Below are 18,820 nucleotides of genomic sequence, written 5' to 3' on the forward strand. Positions count from 1 at the left end.
AAAACAAAACAAAAACCTGACTTTTTGGGGATGGGGGGAGTAGGGGGTGGGGGTGGGAGGTGGACTGGTCCATCTCAGCAGGGAACTTGGGCAAGAAGACAGAGGAAGTGGGAGGGGGACAAGGAGGTGCCTGAACTTGGTGAGGGTTTTTTTTTTTTTTTTTTTTTTGTTTTTTTTTTTTTTTTTGTTTTTTCCATTTGCTTTTCTGGGTCTTTTTTAGTCAGAGATTTTTCAAGTCTGCTGAATGACAGGCAGGAAAAATGACAAGAGAGAGAAGACGAATTCTCCTCTGGTGGGCCAAGGCCAGGTGTGCCTCTGTGGTATTCCATGCCTGATTCAGCCCCATTTGTCATTGGGAAGCTACAAGGTCTCAGGAGGCTGAGTGGGCTCTTTTTGTCCCGTCATGACTAATGCTGGAACACCTCAGGGTCCCCGGGTGTGACTTCCTAGAGCAGGGACTCCAGGACCAGCCGGCCTTAGGCGTCCACTCCTTTGTGATACTGGACAGAGAGTGCCAAGCATTGGTCCATTTTACAGGCTGCACAGCTGAAGCTGGAGAGGGCCTGAAGTGTGGCTAGTGTTGTTGAGCTTCTTGTCATCTGCCAGAGCCCAGGGAAGCCAGGGACACCAGGAGCTGGGATGTGACAGTTACTGTGGGGTTTTGAGTACCTGAAGCCCAATTGGGAAGAGAGGAACTGCCAAGAAAGAACATACAATGGGAATAAAAAACAGGAAGCAGAGGAGACTATTCTGGGCAGGATGGATTGCAGAAGTTCGCCAGCAACACACTCATGGTGTAGGAACCCACGTGTGTTGGGGCGACCTTTCCGACTCCCCTTTTGGCTGGGTCTCCCATGGCTTCTTAGGGAATATAGGGAAACTCGGGGCCCTGAGACCACCAGGACAAGAAAGAGAGGGCACTGTGGCCAGGAAGCCAGGGAGAAGGCTCCTACAGCCACTCAGGGGAGGGGACAGCAAGTGAGAGACTGAATGGATGGTCACAGTAGCCCCTGGTACCGTTCGGAAGGATGTGGAAATGACAGCCACCCATAGTTTAAGGTTGCCAGCCCTGCTCTCCTGCCCTCAGCCGACAGCATGCTCTTTCCTTGCCTCTGTACCCATCAGCCTCTCGGGCAGAGGTCTCCATAAGTACCAATACAGTCGCTTCGAGGACGCACCCTCTGCCTCTATTGTGTCCCATTTCATGAGCTTCTCTGGGCTCTGGCAAAGAAAGAATTATCTAATTGATTGAGAGGATTATAATTCCAGGCTGCCTGCCTCGTGAGAGGGGAATGCAATGCTAATTAGTTAAATAAAATAAATGTTCTCCGTGGGAGTGTGAAGTCACCCCCAGCCATCTCCATAATCCTCGAACCAGCTGGGGCTTCGGGGCCTGGTACCAGGCCCAGCATTCTACACAGCCATGCGAGTCAGCATTCTTAAACACACAGGCAGAGCGGACCACACCCAAGGTGGGCGCACAGCCTAGGTTCTTAAGATCTTAGGAAGTGGTACAAACTTTTCTTTTTAGCCTTCAAGGCTCTGCGACCATTCTGCCACACCTAGGGCCATTTGTTCCCTCCTAACTCTGGGTCTTTGCATAGGCCAGGCTCTCTACCTAGAAATGTATTCCTATCTCGTCCTGTTTCTCCCTTCACTGCTCAGCTGAGGGAGGTACCCTGAGCCCGGATTGGTTGCTTCGTGTCAGCCTCCCTCAGAGACAGTAGGCCCAGGATGAGCCTGGTTCACTCTTGCATTTCTGCAGCCCAACACAAAGCCCGGCATATATTAGGTATCCAGTTAACATTTACTGGTTACTCTCTCCCTCGCACACTCAGACCAATGTATATGCAAACCCGTCTGTACATGTGGGTGTTGCCATGGTGTGACTGTCTCTCTTTGTGCACTTGGGTATCCAGTTGATAGTAGTAGAGGAACTCTCGTGGGGACCACAGGGACCCAGGGGGGACCCACCTCATACTCTCACATCGCCCAAAGGCCTAGCTCCCAAGTTTTAACTGTTGGGACATCTTTGAGCCTTGGGCTAACCACTACGTGATTTACAGGACTGTGGAGTCGTGGCTTCAGTTAGTGGGGGACATTTCTGAACCCGTGGACCCTCCAGAGGTCCAGACTCAGGTCCTAATGACACCAGAGGGCCGACACTTAGCATGCCGGGAGCTGAACTCTGCATCTGGCTTTGCACCTCTCTAGCCCTGTTTCCGAAATAAGATGGCGTAAGAAAACACTAGAAACTGGAATGAGCTTGTGCTGAGGGGCCCAGCCTTCCAGCACTTACCTGTGGCCCTCAGATTCCCTGGGCTGCCATCCCTCAAAGCTTAGGGTACCTGTGTTGCCAGCCATGTTCAAGATCTGGTAGGGTTGCTGTGATCTCCTAAGGCTCTGTGCATTAGAGTTTAAGTTGATAAACTTAAGTTGACAAACACTAGTCTTACAAGTAGAGATGGTGCTGACATCCTGACTCAAGAGGTTCCCTCCGGGGCAGGAAACACTGCTCAGTGGGTAGAGATGCTTGCCCCCAAGCCTGACGACCTGAGTTTGATCCCTGGGACCCACACAGTAGAAAGAGAGAACCAACCCCGACAAGTTATCCTCTGCCCGCCACATGTGTCTCAAAACAAGCACACACCCATACATTCACACGCTCACAGAAATTAGTTAAAAGAAAAATGTTCCCCCTTCCCTGGGCCTGTCAAGTGAAGGCTATTGTCACAGCGGGCAAGAAATGACTCCAGAAGGTCACAGTCACTTACACGTCAGTCCCCAGGCCCAAATGGAAAATGGTGGTCATGTATCCACTATTTGCAGGGGATAGAAGGAAACTGTAACAGCGGCCACCACCACAGGTGGAGAACGGCTGGTCTCTAAGAGCCTCTGGCCTGAGCTGACACAGGCCTGGGGGCTCCCTGAAGGGTGCTGTGCCAGCTGTGGGTGGGCTTACAGCCAGTCAAGGAAGAGCAGATGGAATGGGGTCAGGGGGCCTTTGGGAAGACATTGGAGGAGGCCCTATTGAGGACTCAGCTAGCAGAGTCAGGGTCTGCCCTAGCTCCTGCAGATGGGGGGTGGGGTGGGGGTCTAGATAGAAGGGTAGTGTCTCACATGTTCAGGGGCAGGGGCAGTGGCAGTCTAGGTTGGATGTTCTTCGTCCATCAAGGTGACCCTAGTAGGACCAACTGGAGGTACTCAGACCCATAGGGTTCCAACTTGGGCTTTGAACCAGCCCAGGGGCTGGTGAAATGGCAAAGTGAAGTAGAGGCTGACCCTGTCTAGACCCGCCCACTCCTCCCTCCCTCCCCAGGTACCGCCAAGGTCTACCCTGGCAGCCACACAGAGGGTCACACCTTGGGCATAGATGACCCGGCCTTTCCTCCTGGCCCAGCTGGGAGGACAGAGCTCTGGCCAGTAAGAGGCTGGCGGTCAGGACCAGCCTGGCCAGGCTTTTTCGGCGTGATTAGGTGCTTAATCGCCGAGGCCTGTCGATGCTGGGCTGTGATTATGATTTACAGCCAGGCTGCCCTGCCGCTGTGTCATTTGGCTTCTCTAGTCGCAAAGATTCCTGAATGAACGACTGAGGCAGAATAGAGAGCCCTTCCGAGGGAGTGGCTGCTGCTGAGGCTTAGGACAGGGCGTCCCTAGGACACAGAGCGCTAGAGGCTGGAGAGTGAGGTGGGAGGGGCTTCTGCCCATACGCCACGACCCGAGCACGGTCAAGCTTGCCTGATCATGGAAGCCTGGACTTTTCTTCCACCGGCACCCTGGGGGAGGTTCCGGGACAACATACTACACTGAAGTCCTCTGACCACTGATGGCTGCTGTTTTTGCACACTGTGCTGAGTGAGAGCCAAGCCTGGCTGCGGCCTCGCCTCCATCTGGCTTCTGCCTTGGAAGGCCACCACTGTCTGTTGGCCTCTGGAAGGTGGTGGAGGGGGCTGACACTCAGGGCAGAGGTCTCAGCGCAGGTCTCTGCCTGCGCCTGGAGGGCGGGGCGTAGGCCTCCCTCCCCAGGAGCGGCTGCTCCCAGCGCTGCGCATTATTACTCCATTAGCGCCTTGTAGGGTTGACAAATGAAGGATAATTAATATCCGTGAGGGAAACAGATGTTGAGGTAATTCGCTCCCGCTGCGCATTTGCGATGGCTTCTCCTAACTCACCCAAGAGCGTGGCGGGACCGCGGGGGTCTTTCTGTGCCCTTGGTCAGGGCGATGGCCAGCGAGGACTCCAGCTGAGCCCTACATTAGGGAGGGAGCCCCTAATTCTTGGCTCTCTTTACCTATTTTCCATTGGGATGTTTTGCCTGCGTCCCAACCCAGTGCTTCTTGCTCATGTTTTCCTGCTTCCTGGGGGGGTGGGTGGGGGATGGGCTCCTTACCAGGAGCCTTGTGCTGCCAAGTCTGGAATCCTCTGTGAGTCCGTCACATTGTTTCCAGGGTGAGTGCATGAAGCCTAGACTGGGATCAGCTCCTAGCCCGGCTACATACAGAGGTTGGCTCCTGACCAGGCCAAGTCTCCTTTTTTGGAGTCTCAGTTTCCCTCTCAGTAAATCGGCCGCCTTATTTGTATGCGCCATAAGACAAAGGGATCGACAGCATTAGCGATCCACTCCAATTGGAAAAAGGAGATGGGGTGAGTCCTTCCACTCAAGGGACACTAGCTGCTTTTGTGAGTTATCTATCCACCCTCGTGTGTGTCCCCAGATGTGTGTCTCAGTGCAGGCGGGGGAATATGTCTATAGGCCATACTTGCCCTCTCAGGGACCATCGTTTTTACCCTGCGGTCCCTCACTTGGGATGTGGGAACGGCAGGGAACCACTAGGGTCCCAAAGCAGGACTGTGGAACTTGGCAGGCACAGCACAGATGAGAGGGACATTAGTGCCCAGGGAAGGGGCTGGTGGAGTTAGCAAGCCGGCTACTGTGATATCCAGAAGGGAGAGCATTGCCAGATGGTGGCTGGGCTTTCCTTACACCCCCAGCATCCTTCCTCCTTAACATTTGGTTTTGTTATTTTTTTTATAGACATGTAGGAATTTACAAAAAAAAAAAAAATCAGATTCCCCATACCCGTCACCCAGTCTCCCTAACGATGCATTTGACTCCAAATGTCTCTTCTCTTGTAATGGAAAAAAGTTGCCAACAGAGTTATATTCAGAGCAGATTTAATCATGAGAGTGCCAATCTGGAAATTACCTGAATACCAGCCAACAGGAAACTGTGTAGACAAGCATACAATAGAATACTACACAGCAATGAACAGAGCCAGCTGATTGTGTGAAAGAAAGTTAGACTTGGCACCCCCCCCCATTAGGCCATACCAACCCCCCCCCCCAAAGAGAGTTCTCGAATATGGCTAAACTATGACAACAGTGGTTGACCCACAGGAACAGCATGAACAGGCTGTCTACAGAGCTGGCGTTCTTGACCCAGGAGAGCAGGGCCCCAACTATAAAATAAAAATTAAAAACTGGGGGTTGGGGATTTAGCTCAGTGGTAGAGCGCTTGCCTAGCAAGCGCAAGGCCCTGGGTTCGGTCCCCAGCTCCGAAAAAAAAGAAAAAAAATTAAAAACTGGGTGTGGTGCTACTACAGTCTAGTGTTTAGGAGACTAGACTTAGAGACCAGTCTGGGCAACACAGTGAGATTTTAGCTTTAAAATAATCAAATCAATAAAAAGCCAAAACTTTACAAGAGTAACACTCGCTCCACCTCTAGGTAAATTCTATCATCCAACTGTAGTGCTCCGTGGTCAGCCGTGGCCCTTTTTTTCCCCTTAGATTTTACGTATTTTTATGTTTTGTGTTTGCCTGGATATATGCCTGTGCACAACGGGTGTGCCTGGTGTCCGTGCTAGAAGAGGGAACTGGATTTCCCGGAACTGAAGTTACACACAATTGTGAGCAGCCATGTGGGTGCTGAGAACTGAACCCGGGTCCTCTGAAAGAGCAGTCAGTGTGCTCTTCTTTCTAGTCCCCGTCTTCCAGCCTCAGGACTGGGTTGGTAAGATGGCTTAGCAGATAATGGGCACTGACCATGAAGCCAAATACATGAGTTTGGTCCTTAGGATCCAGACGATGGAAGGCGAGGGGACTCCTGCAGATTTTTCTCTGACCATACATTCACTGTGGCACACGCCTTCCCCCACCCCCATCTCCTGAGCTCTACCGAAACTCTGCTGTGAGGCTGCTGGCTTCAGTCCTATGCTGGGGTTTTCCGTTTGTTCAAAACAGCACAGTCTGGGAGCTTTGCCAGGAATCTGGTCCCCTGTTCGTCTGTGGAACTCTCACAGTTCTGGCTCACCCTTCTTCACTGCTGGGCGGTATTCCACTGGCTACACACAACACTCCGTGGATAGGCATTAGCATTGCTTCTGTTTGTCCGTCTGCCATTCAACGGCTCGGATGCTGACCTTGGGTCCCCTTCCTGGCTGTATCTGGGGTGGGAACAGCCTGGCGGCTTGGCTCCCGACCCCGATCGCTTCTCACGGTGCCTCTGTCGCCCCCAGGTGGTCAAGGTGGTGGGCAGCAACATCTCCCACAAGCTTCGGCTGTCGCGGGTGAAGCCCACGGACGAAGGCACCTACGAGTGCCGCGTGATCGACTTCAGCGACGGCAAGGCCCGGCACCACAAGGTCAAAGCCTACCTGCGAGTGCAGCCCGGGGAGAACTCGGTGCTGCAGCTGCCTGATGCGCCCCCAGCCGCGCCCGCGCCGCCGCCCAAGCCGGGCCGGGAGCTGCGCAAGCGCTCTCTGCCCGAGGCCTGCAGCCTGTAGCCCACCCGTCCCGCATGCAGTCCTCCTGGCCCTGCGGTGACGGCGGCAGAGGAGTCCCGCGTGTGCTTTGCTTGCTTATCCCCCTCCCGGCTCCGCCTCGTGCACCCGTCCTCGCGGCCAGCCCCCTGGTGAGGAGCCGGGCCGGGGCCCCATGCTCCTGTTTCTCCTCATTCTACCTGGAACCCGCTCCGGGCCCCCCAGGGAGGCGGAGCCCCACCAGCCCCACGCGGGAGGCTGCCTCGCCAGGCAGAGTTAGCACCAGCAGGCTCGCTCAGGGCCCCCCGAGGCTCTCCCCGAGCCCCCCTCTGCCGGCAACACCCCCACGCCCAGCCCCTTCTTGGGCCTGTGAAGTCCATCCAAGGGACCCCCTCCACCCATCCCATCCCCATTCCCGATCAGGGGACACCCACCCTGGTGGTTTGTAAATATTTCTATTGGGCCCACCCCGCCCCGGAACTGGCTCAAACCTCTGGCCACCCTCGGTGATGGAGGGGAGGTGGGAGGCCCAGGGCTTTGCCTAGGGGTGAGCGGGCCCTGTGTATATGACCCAACCTGTGAGTACCAGCCAACTCCAATAAAGCGGTTTAAACCAATCCGGACAGTGTCTTGCTGAGGCTGGGAGACGAACCACTGTGGGAAGGGAGGGCTTCCTAGGTCACAACAGCACGGAGCAGAGGTGACCTGGTGCTGAGAGGAGCCGGACAGCTTTGCAGAGAGCAGGAGCTGCTGCTGGCTGGGAAATGGATCTCCAAAGGGCGAGAGAAGCAGCCTTTGTCGACCCCCACTGTGAATGCCCGGAACCCGAATTAGTCATAGATTCTGAGAGAATCACACATACAGAAGAACCTGTGAAGCATGCTTGCACGAGTGGATAAACATCTTTGTAGCTGCCACCCAGCCAACCCATCACCCCATAGCGGACCCCGCCTTGGCCATCAGTATTCTCTACCATCCCAGGGAGCCAGTGGTGATTCTTATGGTAATATCATCATCATCGTCGTCGTCGTCGTCATCAGTTTTGTCAATGGTCTCATATAGCCCCGGTGGGCCTGGTGTTTCAATCTTCCAAGGGCTGGGATTATAGAAGCGTGCCATTACCACTAGCTTAGTTTTAATACCTATATGCACATCCCTTTATTTATTTTTTTTTATTAGATGCCTCTTTCTGGGGAGTGCATGTATGCAGACGCCAGAGAACAACCTGAGGATATTGGGATATCCATTCTCTCCTTCCACCCTGTGGGTACTGGGTATGGAACTGAGGTTGTCAGGCTTGGAGCCAAGTGCCTTCACTTGCTGAGCCGTCACACCCACTCTCTCTTTAAACAAAGTATTTTAGTTTATTTTCCTTTTCGGTGCTGGGAATGGGGTTCCTTGCACAGGCTAGGCAAGCGCTCTCCCATAGAGCTATATCCCAGCCCCCCACATATTTGAATTTTGTCTGAAACATGGTCTCAGGTAGCTCAAGATAGCCTCACACTCTGTGTAGTCAAGGATGACCTTGAGCTCCTGATCCCCCTGCCTCAGCTTCTTCAGTACCGGGCTGACAGAGTGCGTTCCATCTGAGTGCTTTATCTGAGACGGCTGCTGTGAGGACCTCCTCTGTGTCTACTGTTCATCTAGCACGAGAGCCTCAGGGTCCTTGGCCAGGGCAGTGCTCCAGGCTGTCCACTAAGGGATCTCATATTCTCCTCGGAGAGCCTCCATTCCCCAGGAGGCAGAAATCAGGGGCGCAGAGGGTACATAGTTCACCCTAACTTACACAACAGTTGAACCTTCTTAGGCCTGAAAATGTGAGTGCTTGGCCCTGCCAAGACTGGATACCTTCAAACTGCTTCTCCCCCACCATGCATATCTTGGGTCATCCCAACTATCATGGCTCCACTGAGAATTACCTGAGGATGTGTTGACAAGGACCTCTCAAGCCAGTATGGCCAGCAGATCCCTTGACTTTGCATCCTCAAAAACCAATAACACTACCCAGGGACAGGGGTGTGTTGATACGGTAAAACTGGACCCCAAGACTTTTACATCATCACAGTACCCCCAAGACAGGCCCCAGTATCCTCAAATCTTGAAATGAGGACACAAATTCAGAGGAGGGCAGCTGAAGGCAGCAGGCAGGATGGATGGATAGATGGACAATAGGTGTGTGGATAGACAAGAGATGGACTGGCAGGTGTACGGATGATGGGTAGATGAATGGGTGGATAGATGATGGATAGATGGGTGGTTGGTGGATGAATGGATGATGTGCTAATGAATGGATGAATAGTAGGTGAACACTGAATGGATGTGCTGATGGAGGGATTGGTGGGTGGGTGGTCTGACGTGTGCTTGGAAGGACTGATGCGTGCATACACTGGTGTATGCACCTGTGTATGGAAGGACTGATGGATAGGAGGTAGATGGATGGCCGGATGATGGCTGGCTGGTGGGTGGACAGATGAATGGATGGACGGAGACCTAACAACCTAGCTGTGGAGGCAGCAGGGCCTGCACCTGTTGCAGAATCTGGGTATCCAAGCGCCATCTTGTCTGCCCTGTGGTCATCTAGCCAGTGTCTAGCATTTATTCAAGGAATCTGATCCATCTCAGAAATGTCCAAAGGCAATGCTGGCCTTGGATGGCCCAGGGCCCAGGGGAAGAAACATGCCTAGACTTGAGCCGTGCCTCTGCCCATCCTTGGTGCCAGGCCTCCAGCAGGACCCCTCACCTTCCTGAACCCCAGTTTCCTTCTCTGTACAATGTCGATGTGACTGGGAAAGTGAAACCCAAACCACAGTGAGCCGACATCACACACCCAAGGGGGCTGTCATCTGAAGGATCGGGAGCTTGATGTGCAGAACCCAGAACATTGACACTGCAAAGGGGGATGGGGAATGCGGCAGCCCCATCAGTGACAGTCTCCGTGCCTCTCAGCAGGCTGGCCCCCAAGAGAACTGGAAACAAGTGTCCGCACAAAAGCCTGTGAATGGATATTCACGGAAGTATTCATGGCAGACACCAAACACCACCAACCCACGAATAGCTGATGAAGACAATGTGGTCTATCAGGGCAGTGAAATATTATTTGAGAATGAAAAAGAACATTTTCCTGCACCCTACAGCATACAGGAACCTGGATTACATCGTGATAAGGAAGGTGATAGAAATATTCTAAAATTGGTTGTCATGGTGGTTGTATGACTGAGGATATGGTGAATCACGGAACAGATATTTTAAGTAGATGAATGTATGATGTGTGAGTCTCTCGATAAAACTGTTAAAAAGGAATGGAATACTCCTAACTACAGCACTGTGCCCATATGCCAAAACCGGGCATTCTGCGAGTGCTTGGGAAATTATGGCTTCTATTTACGTATTACTGTGGTTCTTTAAGTGAAAGCGAGAGAGAGCTGGGCACAGCTGATGGTGGCAGCTGGGGGAAATTGAGATAATGAGGCTGGGAGACACGTTACTAAGGTGGTGTCCAGGCTGGTCCTGAAGGTTCAAAACAGCCCCAACATTCCCTACGTGGTTGCAAGCCATTTCCCACTTTGTGCCCAACACAGGAGTAGCCGTGGGCTGAGGAGATTGGCTTAGGTAGTAAGACCTGAGTTTGATCCCCAGAACCAACATTTTTAAAAACATAGACCGGATCAGGCATAACGCCAAGGCTGGGGAGGTGGAGACAGCAGGATTCCCGAGCTTCTGACCAGGCAGCTAGGCCTAAGCTATAGAGTCCGGTCCAATGGAAAGACCGTGCCAACTGAGGAAGGACACTGAATGCCGGCTTCCACGTGTATGCACTTGCATATGCATATGGTGTCCCACATGTCTGTACATGCATATGCACATGCTACAGACAAGAACCTGGAAATTAAGTACGGTGGAATATGCCTGGACCCTCAGCCACTCTAGCTGCTGAGGCAGGAGGATTGCTTGAACCCAAGAATTTTTTTTCAAGACAGGGTTTCTCTTTGTAGCTCTGACTGTTCTGGAACTCATCCTGTAGATCAGGTCAGCCTTGAACTCACATATCAGCCTGCCTCTGCCTCCCAAGTGCTGGGTTTAAAGGCATGTGGTACCACTGCCTAGCATCAACCTGCTTTCCTATAGAACCCAGGACCACCATCCCAGAGATGGCACCACCCACAATGGGCTGGGCCCTCCCTCATCAATCACTAATTAAGAAAATGCTTTACAAGGGGCTGGAGAAATGGCTCAGTGGTTAAGAGCACTGACGGGGGGTTGGGGATTTAGCTCAGGGGTAGAGCACTTGCCCAGGAAGCACAAGGCCCTGGGTTCAGTCCCCAGATCCGAAAAAAAAAAAAAAAAAAAAAAGAAAAAGAAAAGCACTGACTGCTCTTCCAGAGGTCCTGAGTTCAATTCCCAGCAACGTCACGTTGGCTCACAACCATCTATCTGTAATTGGATCTGATGCCCTCTTCTGGTGTGTCTGAAATAAATAAATCTTTAAAAAAAGAAAGCTGGTGAAATCAGGAATTCAAGGCTGGAAACATACACACACACCACAAAAAGAACCCCAGTATGGGGTTTGTTCTAAATTATTGGCCTTCAGAGACCACAGGCATCTATCTGTAGCAACCCTAGGGTAACCATACTTCAGTATAGTTCCCATGCAGTTTGAGCAGCTGTAGGCAATTCCACTGTTGGACAGAGAATGATTTAGTCAGAGGGTTCCTAAAGGCTGGTCACTGGGGTCTCCTGCCTCCAGTCCCAAGGTCGTGTGGATTGTTCCACCTGCAAGCCAGAGCACAGGCAGAGCACTTCTGTAAGATGTCTCTATACCGGGGTTGGGGATTTAGCTCAGTGGTAGAGCACTTGCCTAGCAAGCGCAAGGCCCTGGGTTCGGTCCCCGGCTCCAAAAAAAAGAACCAAAAAAAAAAAAAAAAAAAAAAAAGATGTCTCTATACCCTAGAATTAGCGCTGACTCTGGTTTAATTCTCATTAATTACTTTCCATGGTAGTGGGAGCAATTTACACTGCTATAAATGGAGTGTGAACCTGCGCCCCGCCCTTCACCCCTATCTCCACAACCTTAGAATCAAAGGCATTGATTTCCGTAGTCCTCGCCCTTCACGGACCCAGCAGCTCTTTGCTGGTCTAACAGCCCCCTGCTCTCCCTCCCTGGGGTCTGACAGCTCAGTCTGGGCTGTCTCACTATTGGCTGGGTCTCCGTCCATCATTCTGTTGACGTGCAGCATCTTCTGTGAAGTTAATTTCAATTTGGTTTTGTTTTTCCTTTTGACATTTTGTTTGACAAGTATTTTTTATAGTTAAGTGGTTTTAGTGTCTCTGTTACGTTACCATTTCTGAGTTATCTTTCATTATATAAACATAAATTGGAGGCTCTTGGAACTGAAATTGTCTTAAGGTATGGGGTCGCTTTTTAATATTTCTCGGCTGTCAGCAGCATCTCCAGGACTCCCCTCCCCCACTGGTCCAAGAGGCCATCAGCACTGAGCTCTGGTCCCACATCCATGGTCACTTCCCTCCCCTTCTTTCCCTCCTTCAACTCCTCTATGATGGGTCAGCGTCACGCCGTTTTAATTGTTACAGTTTTGTGACACCTTTCAATGTGTTCTGCGACTTTCTACCCCCCTCTCTGTGTAGTGTTTTGTCTCTTTTTTTTTCTTTTTTTTTTTTCTTTTTTTTTTTTTTTTGGTAGGCAGGACTCTCTTTCATAGCCCCGGTAGGGCTACAAACCCATACTGATCTTCATGCCTCTGCTCCCCAAGTTCTGGTGTGGAAGGCATGTGCCACTGTGCACCTGGCTCCAGTGTAATATTTTTGTCTCCGGAACTTCGTGCTTTGCTGTTTCAGAACTAGAATCATCGAGTCAGAAAGTCTTCTCTCCGCACGCCCAAGGCTCTGCATCCAATCTTCGGCTCAGACAAAATTCAATTGTTATTTTAGCTGGTGTCTAAGTTACTGTTCTATTCTATTGCTGTGAAGAGACACCGTGACCAAAGCCACTTATTAAAAAAAGCATTTAATTAGGGGCTTGCTTACAGTTCCAGATGGTGAGTCCATGACCGTCATGGCTGGGAGTGTGACAGCAGGCAGACATGGAGCTGGAGCAGTGGCTGAGAGCTCAGGTCTGATCCACAAGCAGGAGAAAGGGGGAGGGGAGAAAGGAGAGAGGTGGAGAAACACACAAACACACACACACACACACACACACACACACACACACACGGGGGGGGAGGGAGGGAGAGAGAGAAAGAGAGAGACTTTTTAAACCTCAAAGCCCACCCCTACTGACACACCTCCTCTAACAAGGCCACGCCTACCAATCCTTCCCAAAATATTTCTTCTAACTGGGGACCAAGCATCCAGATATGCGAGCCTATGGAGGCCGTTCTCATCAAACCACCACGGTTGGGATTATGTCAAAATCATAAATTAGAGTATCGAATGCTTACGTAGCCATGTCTATATGCGCCTAGACATTCCTTTCCTGTTTTAGGCCTCTTCTCCGTGCCTCTCCAAAAAACTGTTTTGGGAATATGATGACTAGAGAGTGAAAATATGTGTGCTACTCATGTGGATTGCTATAGATAATAATGTGAAATGTAGAAAAATGCCAACTGGAAAATCAAGGTGGTAGGTATAAGGCTGTGTTCTGTACCATTAGATCAACTTTTATGCTTATTAAAACTTTATTATTATTATTATTATTATTATTATTATTATTATTTGGTGCTGAGCGTATTAAGGATCAAATCTAGGGCTCTGACATACTAGGTAAATGTTCCTGCGCTGAGCTACATCCTCAGTTCTGGACATTTAATAATAAGATGTTGAGGGAGATGCTGGAGACGGCTCAGCAGCTCAGAGCATTCGCTGCTCTTCCAGAGGACCTGAGCTCCGTTCCCAGCACCCACACTGGGCACTTTGTAATCTTCTTTAACGTCAAGTGCATGGGATCGAACAGCTTCCGGTCTTCCCTGGCCCTGAACTCACGTACATGCACATATGATTTATGAACCTTTCTTTTTAAATTGATTTAACTTATTTTGTTTCTGAGAGTGTTTTTCCTGAATGCATATATATGCACTCTGTGTGTGTGTGTGTGTGCGCGTGTGTGTGCGCGTGTGTGTGCGCGCGCGTACATGTACATGTCTGCCTGGCGACTTAGGTGTCAGAAAGAGCATCAGATTCACTGTAACTGGAATTATGGGCTGTGAGCCACCATGTAGAGGCCGGGAAACAAACTCCAGTCCTTGAAAACAAAACAAAACAAAAAAAACAACAAAACAAAAATAAAATAAAATGGAAAATCAGCCAGTGCTCTTAAGTGCTGAGCCATCTCTCCAGACCCTACATACACAGATAATTTAAAAATCCTTCTGATCTGGGTGGTGGCTAACACACACTGGTAATCCCAGCACTTGGGAGGCAGGCAGATCTCTATGAGTTTGAAGCCGGCTTGGTATACAGAGCAAGTTCCAGGACAGCCAGGGCTACACAGAAAAACTCTGTTTCAAGAAACTAAATACACATACATACATACATACATACATACATACATACATACATACGTACATACGTACGTACGTACGTACATACGTACATACATACATACATACATACAATAAAATCCTTCTCAAAAGAGATGCTGAGGAAGAGAGAACATTTAGCCTAGCACAGTGGGCAAATGTTTGTCCTTCTGGCCACTTGGGAGGCTGAAGCAGAAGGATTGCTTGAGACCAGGAGCTTGAGATCAGCATAGGCAACAACCTCGTCCCACAATAAAGGTATTGCCTTTCTATAGTCTGTGCGTAGGTTTTAATGAGTCAGCTCCCACTCGTCTTGCTGTTACCATTGCAATAAAAATCCTTTCTCATCTTCTAATGTATAGCTCTTTGTAATACCAGCTTCTGTAGTTTCTATTTCTTTGGTGCTAGGGTTTGAATCTAAAGTGTCGTGCCTGCGAAACGCTCGCTCCATCACTGAGCTACACTCCCAATCTGTTTTCTATATTATTTTTCACTTTTGTACCCAGACATTGTATTGAATTTTTAATATTGGCAGGGTTTTCTCACTTGGTGTCCTCACTCACCTCCCAGCCATGTAAATGACAATTGGATTTCTTTCCAACCTATATGCTTCTTAATCTTTTCTCTTCTCTAATTGCATTGGCCAGTGTCTTCTGCAAAATGAGAGGGCCGGTAGAGTGTTTTTTTGGGGTGGGGTCGCAAGTGTGCATCTCTTCCTTTTCCTCCCAAGGGCTGGGATTTAAGGTCTGTACCACCTGGCTTGGCTTTATTGTGCTTTTAACTTTAATGTGAATGCTTAATTTCCCCCCCAGTACTGTCCCATGTCCTGTAACTATCGTAATCACTGTTCTATTGTGAAGAGACACCATGACCAAGGCAACTCTTATAAAATAAGGAACTTAACTAGGGGCTTGCGTACAGTCCATTATCATCATGGCGAGGAGCATGGCTGTACATAGGCACACATGATGCTGGAGAAGTAGCTGAGAGCTACATCCTTATCCACAGGCAATAGGAAGAAAGCCTGGGCCTGATGTGGACTTTTGAAATCTCAAAGCCCACCACAGCAACACACCTCCTCCAACAAGGCCACACCTCCTCCAACAAGGCCACGCCTCCTCCAACACGGCCACACCTCTTTCAACAAGGCCACACCTCCTCAAACAAGGCCACACCTCCCAATCCTTCTAATCCTTTCAAACAGTTCCACTCCTGCAGAATGTTTTAGGCAAAGCTTCTAAATCCTTTTATTAGTGCTGTCTCAGGCACATGTCCCAGGGACATGCCCCACCCTACTCCCCAATATCCAAAAGGAAAACAATTCCAGAGTTATGCTGAGTAACTTTTGCTAGTCATCTCCAGGTATAACTCTGGTAGCCAACAAGGTAGGAATAGATTCAAATCCAAACTCTGTCACCTTTGAGGTATGTGATGTTGGGTCCACCTCCTCTCCCTGAACCACCAAGTATTCTCAGAGAATTTATGTAGGCACTGAAGTTGCCATGGTCCAGTGAGGCTGTTCTCATTGACAAGCATAGGACGGTGACAGGGTTGGGCCTGGGAATCTGCGTTGCTACCTTACCTCTCTGCCCGACTATCCGACTGCCCGTTTGAGCAGACAGACAAATCGAGAGTCTTCGTGATTTCTGATTAGCGGGAGAGAAAGGATGGAGCTCAGATGCCGGCTGCTTGTAAAGGGTAAGTATTACATCTGCACCTGAAACATAGATCAATATTTGAAGAAAACCAATCAGGGCGCAAGAGTAAATAAAGTGGGGGAGAGGAAGGAATGCCGTGGTTGGCAAGGATCCTAGGCTGCGCACCATCTGGCGCCTGAGTCCCCTTGACAACATCTCTTTCCCATGTGCTGAGCCATGCTCTCCCTGCAGAGGCCCTTGCTGTCATGGCTGAGGCAGACCCTCAGTCGTGAACGTCCGCCCACGCCTCCGCCAGCTGCCCCCACTCTCGCTCTAATCTTACTGGGTTTTTTTTTTTCTTCTTTTCTTGATTTAGTCCTGATTTGGTTTCATTTTCTACACTCCTTTTAGACCATTTGTCTCAGAAAAAGACTTGTCTAGTCTCAGCACGTAGGTCTTGATTAGGCTGCAGGCCGTGGGGCGGGTGTTCCCCCCCCCCAGCAGGAGGGGTTGTATCACAGGATTGTATCGCCTGGCATACACCAGACAAGCACTTGACCTCTGAGCTGCTATTCCCACACTTTTTTCTATTTGAAACATGGTCTTACTAAGTCGGCCCAGTTGGGCTTCAACTCCACAGATGGGGCAGGTCTTGAACCTGTGGACACTGACTCAGCTTGCCGACGAGCTGGGACCACAGGCCTGTGCCCCATGGCCTGGCTCAGTCAGGAGCTCTTGCTATGAAGTCTGAGTGCTCTGGGGCTAGAACACAGGGTTTGCACACGGGAGTGGGGAAGCCTTACACGTCTGTTCTCACCAACCTTGTATAAAACTCAGCATCTCCTTCTCCCCAGAACAAAAGGAAGGCATGTTAGCTGTCACCGTCAAGTCACCAGCTTGCAACTTTGTCACTATGGGAACTGCAGAGAGACCTCGTACCATCCTGAAGTGCTTTCTGCGGGTGGTCCAGAACACTGCGTGCGTGTACTGCAGCTTTAAAACTGGTTGTTATCAGGCTAGCTGCTGGATTCCACTCTTCACGGCACTAGTAAAGAAGGAGGCCTTGTGTCTTGGATGGGAAATGTCCCTCCCGGTCATATGTTTGGGCAGTTGGTCCTCAGCGGGAGGCACCATTTGAGAAGGTTGTGTGAACCTTTGGGAAATAGAGATTTGCCGGATGTACTGGACAGTTTTATATCAACTTGACACAGGCCTCCATCAGATTGGGCTGTAGGCAAGCCTGTAAGCATTTTCTAAATTAGTGACTGATATGGGAGGGTGGGCCCAGCTCCTTCTGGGTGAGGCCATCCCTGAGCTGGTTGTGCTGAGTTCTCTAAGAGAGCAGGTGCTGGAGAGATAGCTCAGTGGTTAAGAGCACTGACTGCTCTTCCAGAGGTCCTGAGTTCAATTCCCAGTGACCACATGGTGGCTTCACAACCATCTGTAATGGGATCTGATGCCCTCTTCTGGTGACAGCAACAGTGTACTCACATATATTAAATAAATAAATAAATCTTTCAGCAGAGGACTCCTGGGTCTGGGTTCAGTCAGAGAAGATGCACCTAACCCTCAAGAGATTGGAGGCTCCAGGGAGTTAGAAGTCTGATGGGATGGGTGGGGACATCCTCGTAGAGACCGGGGTTGGGGGAAGGGGGAGGCAAGGAGGAGGTATGGGATGTGGAACAGTCAGAGGGTAGACCAGGAAGGGAATAAAATCTGGATTGTAAAATTAATTAATTAATCGATTGATTAATTGATTGATTAAAAGAAAAGGAAAACAGGCTAAGCAAGCCATGAGCAGCAAGCCAGTAAGCAGCACCCCCTTCATAGCCTCTGCATCAGCTCCTGCCTCCTGCCATTTGAGTTCCTGTCCTGACTTCCTTCTACAATGGACAATTGTGGAAACGTGAGTCAAATAAAACCTTTCCTTCCCAGTTTGCGTCAGTCATAGCAATCAAAACCCTCACCAAAGACACTGGAGGAAGTGGGTCACTGGGGGCGGGCCTTCAGGCTTTTTCAGACCAATCCCACTTCCTGTTCCATTTCTCTGCTTCCTGTATGTGGATGTCATGTGATCAGCCAGTCTCCTGCTCCTCTCTCAATGCCTTCCTGCCTCCTGCTATGTCTTTCATGCCTTGGAAATGTAGGAAAGAGTAAACCACCCTTAGATTCCTTTTCAGGGTGCCTTATCACATAACAAGCAAGTAACTAAGACAGATATGTAGGGCCCGAAGGGCTGGCTCGGTGGTAGTGTACTTACCAAGCACGTGTGAGAGCCTGGGCTCCATCCCTTTATACACACACACACACACACACACACACACACACACACAAAAGACAGCATATTTATTTCTATACCATACTTTAAAAAGATATTTTTAGACACGCATTTCAGTATAATGGGTTTTCTTTTGCCATTTTAAAAAATAATTAAAAAGTATTCTGATATATCTGTAGCCTCATCACACTACTAGATGGTCTGTAGTGTGCGTGTGTGTGTGTGTGTGTTGTGTGTGTGCGTGTGTGTGTGTGTGTGTGTGTGTGTGTGTGTGTGTGTGTGTGTGTGTAAGAGAGAGAGAGAGAGAGAGAGAGGCCTGAGACCTGGTCTTTGACAATCTTCACATTCCGTTATCCTTCCCAAAGACTGGCTTATATTATGTTCCATGACCTGGTGAAATGAGAGAGAGAACACTGATTCCTCATGGGAAAGTTGCATTTTTTTTTTTTAATTTTTTTGCTTGGTTTGCCTTTTCGTGTTTTAACTCTTGAAAGGAGGCAGAAGACAGTATTCTTCCTTCCTCTGCTTGATGTCTGAGCACTGCAGGCTACAATTTCTCCCTGCATTGAGTATCCTCTAGGAGAGCAGCCGAGCCACTTGGCTGGCAAAAATGG

At 50.0% G+C, this 18,820-nt stretch overlaps 1 protein-coding gene across 1 annotated transcript in view; it reads left to right on the forward strand.

Moving 5' to 3' along the window:
• The window catches only part of Vstm2l (V-set and transmembrane domain containing 2 like), a 29,473-nt gene extending 22,097 nt beyond the window's left edge, over positions 1-7,376 (forward strand). Inside the window, exon 4 of the mRNA XM_032904639.1 lies at positions 6,517-7,376. Within this exon, the coding sequence (XP_032760530.1) occupies positions 6,517-6,783 (267 nt within the window). The 3' untranslated portion in view covers positions 6,784-7,376. The remainder of the gene's footprint in view (positions 1-6,516) is intronic.
• The last annotated feature ends 11,444 nt before the right edge of the window (positions 7,377-18,820 follow it).

The sequence above is a fragment of the Rattus rattus genome, chromosome 5 (genome assembly GCF_011064425.1).
Source record: "Rattus rattus isolate New Zealand chromosome 5, Rrattus_CSIRO_v1, whole genome shotgun sequence".
NCBI classification, from domain to species: Eukaryota; Metazoa; Chordata; class Mammalia; order Rodentia; family Muridae; genus Rattus; species Rattus rattus.